Source organism: Sardina pilchardus, chromosome 1, assembly GCF_963854185.1.
Source record: "Sardina pilchardus chromosome 1, fSarPil1.1, whole genome shotgun sequence".
NCBI lineage: Eukaryota > Metazoa > Chordata > Actinopteri > Clupeiformes > Clupeidae > Sardina > Sardina pilchardus.
Genome location: NC_084994.1, coordinates 34,540,313 through 34,550,312, shown reverse-complemented (window position 1 = coordinate 34,550,312; position 10,000 = coordinate 34,540,313). Strand labels below are relative to the sequence as shown.

Genomic DNA, 10,000 nt, shown 5'->3' with positions numbered 1-10,000 from the left:
ATCAGGACCCTCACAGCTAGAGACGGCCATTCTGAACATCACCATGCTTCTCACAAATTAGCATTCACAATTACGGCTGTATGAGTGGGGGCAAAAGACACATCGTTTCCTACATATAAACTAGGCCTACAAAAGCCATCGAGAGTAAAATGTGCTTGTGCTTTATAAAATAACATGACCAAAAATGTAAAAATAAAAGTAAATGACTTTCTAATGGTAGTTATGTAAAATAGATTACTTGATTGTCGACTCTAAGCTATCTTTTACATTTACATATATTAATTTAGCAGACACGTTTAACCAAAGTGACTTATAAAAAGAAGAATAACATTGAAGGTACAACGCAGAGAAAAACCTTAAGTAGGAATCAATAGTACATCAATCAGTACTTTAGCTAGAGGATGACAGGTTAGACGTTATAATTTCTAGTCAAGTAATAAAAGGATATACGTTTGACCAAAGCGACTTATAAATAGAAGAATAACATTCAAGGTACAAGTATGCAGAGGAAACTATACTACATTATACATCAATCAACACTTTCATCAGAAGATGAGAGGGAAGACGTTATAAGCCTACTAGTCAAGGTAATAGAAGAAGAGTGCAATACACCAGGTGGGAGATAGAGGGAGCTGTGAGGTTGTGAGGTGTGTGGGGCTGTTAGAGATGCTGTGAGTGTGAGGTTGTGAGGTGCGTGGGGCTGTTAGAGATGCTGTGAGTGTGAGGTTGTTAGAGATGCTGGGTGTGAGGTGCGTGGGGTTGTTAGAGATGCTGGGTGTGTGAGGTGCGTGAGGTTGTTAGAGATGTTGGGAGAAGAGACATGAAGCTGACATCATTTCTTTTGATTCACACACATTCACAAACACGTTACCCATAATGCATCTGACAAAGACCACTCACATTTCGAAGTGTCTCAATCATTTGTTGGGAGATAGGGGGTGTGTGAGGTTGTTAGAGATGTTAGGAGAAGACATATGAAGCTGACATCTTTTCTTTTGATTTGCGCGCACATTCACAAACACGTTACCCATAATGCATCTGACGAAGGCCGCTCACATTTCGAAGCGCCTGAATAATTTGTTTTTAGCTCCAAGCCTACGAAATAAAGTGCTCAATGTGACTCCAGTAAAGACAGCCAATGACAGCTCTGCATGCACGCTTTCATCCTATCAATAGAATAGATGACTGATGACTAAAGTGCATGGGCACTTAGGTATATCAAAATGTTATGCTCTAGAGTGAGCTGACCAGAAATGCTTTGGGATTGGAGTCTGTCTCCATTGAATGGATCTAATTTTCTGTCAGTCTTTATTACAAGGTAGCACACATTACTGTCAGAGATGATAATGTGCCTTTTAATATATAGCCTTGGTAAGACCATGCATCTGTCAGGACATGCAAGCCCCTTGAAGTATGAAGCAAAGCCTTTGTCTATGGCTGTAATGCCCTGAGGTAACATTTGATACTTGTCAAAGTTAAACAAGGGATGCTACCACTGATCTGACATGGTTGCACAGACATATTATGCCTGTGGTGCACCCCCCCCCCCCCACACACACACACACCTGATGATCTATGCTGTGTGCTGTGCAAGTGTAGGGATGGATATTCCAGTATTAAGGTGCTTGCACAATGCACACTGCTCAAACAAGCACCATGAAACTCCAAACAAAGAAAAAAAAAAAAAACAGAAAGAAAAGGCTCAGTCTGTACCCTTAGGCTGTTTGTGTTGGTCTTTGTTAGATGGAGCTGTTCGAGATGGCCAAAAGTCATTCTCTTCGATTATTATCCATCATATCAGAGTGGAGTTGAAGGTTGTTTTTCAGAGCTTTATAAAACATTACAACTTAACATTTTGGCCAATGTGCTGTGCTGGTGTATGCTGAGTTCTCCAGTGTAGGGGCCTAATGTTCGTTTAATGCAATATTTACATCGCTGTCCTTTGGCACAATCTGAAATCTGAGCCTTTGGGCTGATACCATAGACGATAAAATACCATAGAAAGTCAGCTTTATCACAGTAGCCTATATCCACTATAACTTAGGCCTACTTTAACAGCTAATTCATGACTGAACAAAAAAAAGTATGAGGTGACTTTTCAGAAACAGACCTTTTTGAGTGCTTGGGAGCCTTTGAAATCGGTGCTGCTGTCCTCTGTGAAAGGCAGAGATGCTTGAAACGCTGTTGCCCATGACTGATGCTGTGCCTGCCGCTGTCGTAGCCAGATGTTCTTTCCGCGCTTCAACGGTTCAGCTATACCCAAATCACCACGCTCCCGAGCACAGCGGAGGGACACGTCTCCCCATGCTTCGGATCGCCTCCGAAGGAAGTTTTCACAGTCTTGTCGAGAAAAAACGCCAATGTCATGAACATTAGAGGCGACGCACCAGAAAGTTGATGCCTCACTTTAAAAAGTAGTCTTAAGTTGCCATTTGTCCCATTTTCAAAAACGAAAAGGAAAAAAAAAAAACACACCGATTGAAATCCAAGACGAAACATTTCTCGGACTGTTACATTATACTGTAGTTTCGGGCCAGTATTCAGCTTGCAGATGTTGCTGATGTTTTTTCCTCATTTTGTCCGCCTAGGCAAACTCCCCAGGGAGCGAGGCTATCGCATCTCGCAGATGTCGCCGTGGAGTTAATCGACGCCGCATCTCCACGATAGCCCACATTGGATTGGATTATTGTTGGCCACTGCAAATAGTCTCCCACAAGCCAGTAGTCAGACTATGAGATTATATGATTATCCAGAGGAGACGAGAATTGAGCACACCTAACGCAAACTATTTATAGAATATTATTTATTCTACAGGTATACTTTATTCTAGGCTACTATTTATTGGTATAATTTTTTTAGCATACAAAATAAAACATAAAATATGCCCATATAACTTTAAAACTGTAGGCTATAGGCTAGCCTACACATAGAAGAAGACTTGCTGTAATTTAGCCTATACCCAATAGGCTAATTGGTACATTGTTTGTAGCCCACTGAATGAACTGAACATAGCCCTTTCGGCGTTGCCTATTTCTTCACCTGCACTCCATCAAACTCAGTGCAGACGCGCACTCCGGGAGCGCATGATTTGTGTAAAGCTGCCATCTAGTGTAGTAGGAAAAACAACAAACCAGCGGGATAAGGAGGATGGACCCACGCTTGTTGTTCCAACATGTCTGGGCAGGGAAATCGTCGATGAAATAAACCCAGTGTGTGCTTCTGTTTATCATACCAACCAAATGCTTAGGCCTACATTTTGTTGCAATCCATTGCAACATTTTACGGCAATGTTCTCCTGAATTTGATACTTTTCATTCTCTCGTGCGTCCAATCGCCATACGACCCACAGTTGTCAAGGCGACGGCGACGCGTTGCCTTGGAAAGAAACAACAGTAACTTCAGCAGGAAATGAGAGAGTTCGTTCTAGTGGAACTAAATCCAGAACTAGGCTATTTAAAGCGTTTTAGGAGCAGGTGAACTGTGTGGTGATGGCAGTATAAGTTGTTGTACTTTTCTTTCACTTGGATTTTACTACCACTGAAGTCAGCGGACACGATGGAGGTGTGCATTTTCTGTCCTCTATCAACTTTTTAGACATACGCTTAATTAACTTAGCAGTGTTGACATTGCTGTCTTAACGTTAGCCTCTGGTTGCTAACGTTACAGTTAACTTTAGGGCCTTTGGAAGGATATAAACCATCACTAACTTCCATTCCAAGAAACCGTTCATCATGGTGCCAGTATAACTTATACAGCTGTTACGTTATTCCGCATTGCTTTTTCGTTGTCTACCTGCACAGGCTAGGCTACTGCGTTACACACTCAAACAAGGATGCCACACATTTACAAACAGAAGAGTAGCCTACTGTAGGTTAGGTCTACAATGGTAAACGGTTTCGGTAGTCTAATGTTGCTTTCTAATAGTTAACTCAAATCATCCAGCATCCTTTGAGAGCTGGCGTTAATCTGTCTAGTCACAGTCTAGAGTCAGCAAAGAGTTTGGTCTGACTGATCAGGATCAAATCAGTGTTTTTATGGGAAAACGGGTGTAGTTGATAGTCTGTGCCTACAGCCTACTACATCACCACTGTATTATTATATAGAAATATGAATTTGCCTTTGTAACTGCCTACATAATTTATCTGACTCAAAAATGAAGGTCTCATCTCCCAGTGAGTTCATCACACACACACACACACACACACACACACACACACACACACACACACACACACACACACACACACACACACACACACACACACACACACACACTTATAATTCCTTTTAAGAGTACATGACAAGCTAAACCTTTGTAATTACTGTTTTTAATTTATTCTTTAAAGTTGTGCTGGCTCTTAACTTTACAAACTAAACTACTTGAACCAATCCAATAACACTGGTGTGTCTCTCTCTCGCCACATTCTCAGAAGTCCGAGGGGGAGGAGAACTCCTTCGAGGCGCTGGAGAAGGAGTTCCAGGAGGTGCTGAGCGAGCTGCTGGGCGACAAGAGCCTGGAGAAGTTCCGCGTGGAGTACGAGAAGCTGACCAACGCCCTGAAGAAGTCGCACGAGAGCGAGAAGCGGCTGATGACCAAATGCCGGGAGCTCAACGGCGAGATCGTGGCCAACGCCGCCAAGGTGGCCACGGCACTGAAGCTCTCTCAGGAGGACCAGACGACCATCACCTCTCTCAAGAAGGTAAGGGCCTGTGTATAACGTCTGCCCGTCCTCCTTAAACAAGTGTGAAAAAGGTAATTGGAGATCTGAGATGGGCAGATTGTCACATTTTCATATTATAAAGAGATTCATTCGCTTTAGTCGACTCTGGGGAAATATCTCTCCTTTATGTGAGGTTATTTTCTCTCACCAGGATCTCTCCTTTCTGTTTGGAGCAGGACAACTAGATTAATGTACAGTATTTAATGTAGGTTACATTAGTGTAGTACAGTAGGCCTATGTGTCAATACTGAATACAGACAGAACAACACGTTACTCCACCAATAAATAATACAATTGTAGTGGTAAAAAAATCCATCACACATACTACATTTTCAAACATGCTTGAATTAGAGTAGAGTCAGTGTGATAATTAGTTTGTTATTTACACAGTTATAGCCAGAAAAAAAAGTTGACTCCAACAGATATCAGTGAGCCTGGAGTGGCCTAGGCCTACAGTACAGGCCAAAAGTTTGGACACACCTTCTCATTCGGACACCCCTTCTTTATTTTCATACTATATGACTATGAAAATTGTAGATTCATACCGAAGGCATTAGAATTATGAATTAACACATGTGGAATTATATACTTAACAAAAAAGTGTGAAACAACTGAAAATATGTCTTATATTTTAGGTTCTTCAAAGTAGCCACCTTTTGCTTTTAATACTGCTTCGCACACTCTTGGCATTCTTTTGATGAGCTTCAAGAGTCACCTGAAATGGTCTTCCAACAGTCTTGAAGGAGTTCCCAGAGATGCTTAGCTCTTGTTGGCCCTTTTGCCTTCACTCTGCAGTCCACACCAAAGGTCTCCGATTTTGACTCATCAGACCAAAGCACAGATTTCCACTGGTCTAATGTCCATTCCTTGCGTTCTTTAGCCCAAACAAGTCTCTTCTGCTTGTTGCCTGTCCTTAGCAGTGGTTTCCTTGCAGCTATTCTACCATGAAGGCCTGATTCAGGCAGTCTTGTCTTAACAGTTGTTCTAGAAATGTGTCTGCTGCTAGAACTGTGTGGCATTGACCTGGTCTCTAATCTGAGCTGCTGTTAACGCGCGATTTCTGAGGCTGGTGACTCGGATGAATTTATCCTCCGCAGCAGAGGTGACTCTTGGTCTTCCTTTCCTAGGACGGCCAGTTTCTTTGTAGCGCTTGATGGTTTTTGCGACTGCACTTGGGGACACTTTCAAAGTTTTCCCAATTTTTTGGACTGACTAGCTTTCATTTCTTAAAGTAATGACGGCCACTCGTTTTTCTTTACTTAGCTGCTTTTTTTCTTGCCATAATACAAATTCTAACAGTCTATTCAGTAGGACTATCAGCTGTGTATCACCCCTGACTTCTGCACAACACAACTGATTCCCAACCCCATTTATAAGGCAATAAATCACACTTATTAAACCTGACAGGGCACACATGTGAAGTGAAAACCATTTCAGGTGACTACCTCTTGAAGCTCATCCAGAGTATGCAGAGTGTGTGCAAAGCAGTAATCAGAGCAAAGGTGGCTACTTTGAAGAAACTAGAATATAAGGCATATTTTCAGTTGTTTTACACTTTTTTGTTTTCCACATGTGTTAATTCATAGTTTGATGTCTTCAGTGTGAGTCTACAATGTCAATAGTCATGAAAATAAAGGAAACTCATTGATTGAGAAGGTGTGTCCAAACATTTGGCCTGTACTGTACATCTCAAAAAACAGATTAAGACACCTGAAAGTCGATAGCAAGCAGGACAATTGCAGTCTCAAGACTACCACCTTTCTTGCTGTCAATGGTGAATGGGTGGGCTGTTTCGTCTGCTGCTGGTCAAAGAGCAACCCGAATTTCATAAATACATGGCGAATGGCACAAGTGCAGTTATTGTGTAGTCACAACAACACCGAGTCCTTAAAAGAAGCTTGCCGAAAAATCCTGTCATAAAAGATAAATATATAGGCCAAGCTGCAGAGGTTAAATCAGGCTGTCAGCCTCGTATGTCACTTGTTTGCCGTCTTGAGTTCCTAAAACTACTAGGTTACTTATTATCATGTTGTTGTGATACAGAGACGTTGACATGTTTCAGGATGAAAACAGTGATTGAGACGAAAACAGAAATTGAATGATGTGAACTTGAAAGAGTGCTGAAGTGAAGGCCAAATCAAACCGTCATCCTGACAAATCTGATGGAAATCTCAAATATCTTTATATGTCTATATTTTAAACAGCAGTTGTGTTCATATCTTTTGGAACCATTTGAAAGAAGAATGTCACCTGAACTGAACAAGACTGGTGAAGAAGAAAGCTAGTTTTGTCATGCATAACATGCATGTCAAGTTAGGGAAGATGTTTTCAACATAAGAGGATATGAAGTAGGATGTCCTAGAGTCAGGACAATGTCTACAATGAATAATGATAATAAAGTCAGCCTACTAGATAATAAACTAAAATGCAAATGGGAAGTGTATGCGTTAATGCTGTCCTCCTAATCATCCCCCCAGTATAATTGGCTCATTCATTCCCTCACTCTCCATGCATAATGGCTGTCGTGCATCACTCAGGTCGGTGCTACACACAGGTGGTGGTTAGTGAGGCTCCCCCTTAACTTTGAAGTGCTTATAAAGTGTAAATAATGCAATGTGTTGTTGTTGTTGTTGTTGTTGTTGTTGTTGTTGTTGCATAATTGTGGAGTATTTTTCAATGTAGGAATGGACTAAGGTGAACACACAGGCTATTTTTTCCACGGAGAGCTAAGGTCCTTTAAATTAACCATTGTCATCAACTGTAGGCTAACCTGCTGAATTTTAAGGCAACCAAGTCTATTGGGAAGAAGCCAAAGATGAAATGGCCTCCTGGGGCCTCTGAGGTCAAGACTGGCTGGAGTTCCATAAAATGATGATTTAAAAAAGAGTTAGGAAGGAGAGGCAAAGTGATCCCTAGTCAAGAGAGAGGAGGCTCCTGAAGAAGCGGTGGAAAAGGGCAAGCGAAGAACAGAGAGGAGGTGTTTGCATAATGCAAGCAGAGGTGAAGAGTAGACTCGCTACGCAAAAGGAGGGCAAAACTCCTCAGATGAAAAAAGGGAAGAAGAAAGAGCAAGCTAGGGCTGTCTCTTCTACGATCCCTTTAATGTTGGGAGGTTTTTTTTTTAACCGTGGACTTTTGAGAGTTGAAAGAGGTGACCTAGAGGAGTATCTGTAACATGGTTCACGTCGTAGATGATGATCTGAAGGGTGTAGATGTGGTGTTACCCACAGACAATTCCTCCGATTTTTATTTCTGAGGAGAAGAATGGCACAACTAGCCTGGGCCTATCTGGCCACTTTTCAATGCCATGCGTGAACTTCCTTAAATGCAGATACTCTGTTGATATTTAAAACTATTGGATCTACCCAGAGCCACTCAGATCTGCCATAACTCTGTTTGCTGATTGGACCTGCACATTCTTGTCTTGAGAAAACCCATATACCGCAGACCCAGACTACGTAGTGAGGACAAATGAAAACTGAGCGGAAGAACGTGGGAAGACGGAGCCAAACTATAGCACAACCACAGGCCCGTTTCAACCTACAGTATAAGTCTCCTCAATGTTTTCTTAGCTTGATGTCAAGAAGAGCGGTCTCCTATTTGAAGTCAGAATAGTTTGATAGGTGTTTTCGGTGCAGAAAGCAGGGATCCCAGAACGGATCATACCGTAGGCTAGCTGCATGACTTGGCATCAGATTCAGAAGGCGAGGACAGAAGGCAGGAGACATCTGGGTGGTCTTGTAAATACCTTTGGATCTGGGCCTTACAGTACATGTTGCAGAAGGCATTCAGCTCCTTCCGGGTCCCCGAGAAGATTTTGGCATTAGTCAGGACATATGTTGAGGATATTCACTTGTGCTTGAACACAAGCCGTTACACCACACCCTGGCAGCATTTGGAGGTACAGTAGGTATCATGGCTGGTTCTACCATTTCATGATTGCTTTTTGCCCTGGCAATGGGGGTAATTATTTGCCCATCGAAATGGGTTGTTGGAGTGGATGTCAGACACCACTTTAGCATCTCCTGGAAGTGCTGTGGGCCTAAGTCAGCCAAACACCAAAGAAATAAGGTCCCTGCTTGAAAACCCCAATGAAGTGCCCATGAAGGCTGGTCTGTGTTGGTTGTTGCTGCAGCTTTGGTTCTTTGTCTGGGCATTCAGGCTGCCATCTTTGCCTACAGCTCAAACCGTGTATTGTTGAGCTTGAATATGTTATGCATTGGTAAGGTCTGGGGTTTGATTGTCCACTGTGGGAAGTATAACACTACGGATTAACATCCCTCCTGTGTATCTGAAATTACTGTTAAGAATCTCATATTGCTTTTCATCCCAATTCACCTGCAGGGGAAGGGGGATTAGTTGATGTGTGTGTATCTGTGTGTATGTGTGTGTGTGTGTGTGTGTGTGTGTGTGTGTGTGTGTGTGTGTGTGTGTGTGTGTGTGTGTGTGTGTGTGTGTGTGTGTGTGTGTGTGTGTGTGTGTGTGTGTGTGTGTGTGTGTGTGTGTGTGTGTGTGTGTGTGTGCGTGTGTGTGCGTGCGTGTATGAGAGATAGAGATACAGATAGAGATAGAGAGAGACAGAGAGAGAGAGAGAGAGTGTGTATGTGTAAGTAACAGAGAGAGAGAAAGTGAATGTGTGTGAATGTGTGTGTGTGCGTACGTGTGTGCGTGAGTGAGTGAGTGTGTGTGCATGTGTGTGTGTGTGCGCGCGCAAACGTCCGATGCGTCTCCGATCTGACCGGCCGTTGTGTCGTGCCGTTCCCGCAGGAGATCGAGAAGGCCTGGAAGATGGTGGACACGGCCCACGACAAGGAGCTGCGGGCGGACGAGACCATCCAGATGCTGAAGCAGGAGATCGTCAACCTCACCAGGCTGGTGGAGCAGGGGGCCGGCCTGTCTGTGGGACAGGAGCAAACGTGAGCGCTCTTTAAAACGGCATTTTCTTAAAGAGACCCTATGCAACTTTCTGCAGGAGACGATCGCTCTTTGTTTACATCTGGAAGTCTGAGACGAAGAACCACGCTTGCAATTTATATATTTAAATATAGCCTATACATGTATAAATATACACGCTAAAGCTGTCGGGGAAGCTCTGCAGAGAAAATGCTAGCGTAAAACGAGCGAAAACGAACAACGAAACCGAAACCAGAGATGAAATCGCCAATCCTGCATAGTTCCTCTTTAAATTAAAAGGAAACTACAGTAATTTCCCGCATATTAGCCACATTGCGTATTAGCCGCAGGACAGTGTTTTATGCAAGTTAAAAGAAACAAAACCA

General features: G+C 42.8%; 1 protein-coding gene across 1 annotated transcript in view; it reads left to right on the top strand.

Annotated features, from left to right (window-relative positions):
• The first annotated feature begins 3,452 nt into the window (after window positions 1-3,452).
• The window catches only part of cfap58 (cilia and flagella associated protein 58), a 99,386-nt gene continuing 92,838 nt past the window's right edge, over window positions 3,453-10,000 (top strand). The window contains exons 1-3 of the mRNA XM_062534128.1: window positions 3,453-3,561; window positions 4,431-4,700; window positions 9,489-9,637. Of these exons, the coding sequence (XP_062390112.1) occupies window positions 3,556-3,561; window positions 4,431-4,700; window positions 9,489-9,637 (425 nt within the window). The 5' untranslated portion in view covers window positions 3,453-3,555. The remainder of the gene's footprint in view (window positions 3,562-4,430; window positions 4,701-9,488; window positions 9,638-10,000) is intronic.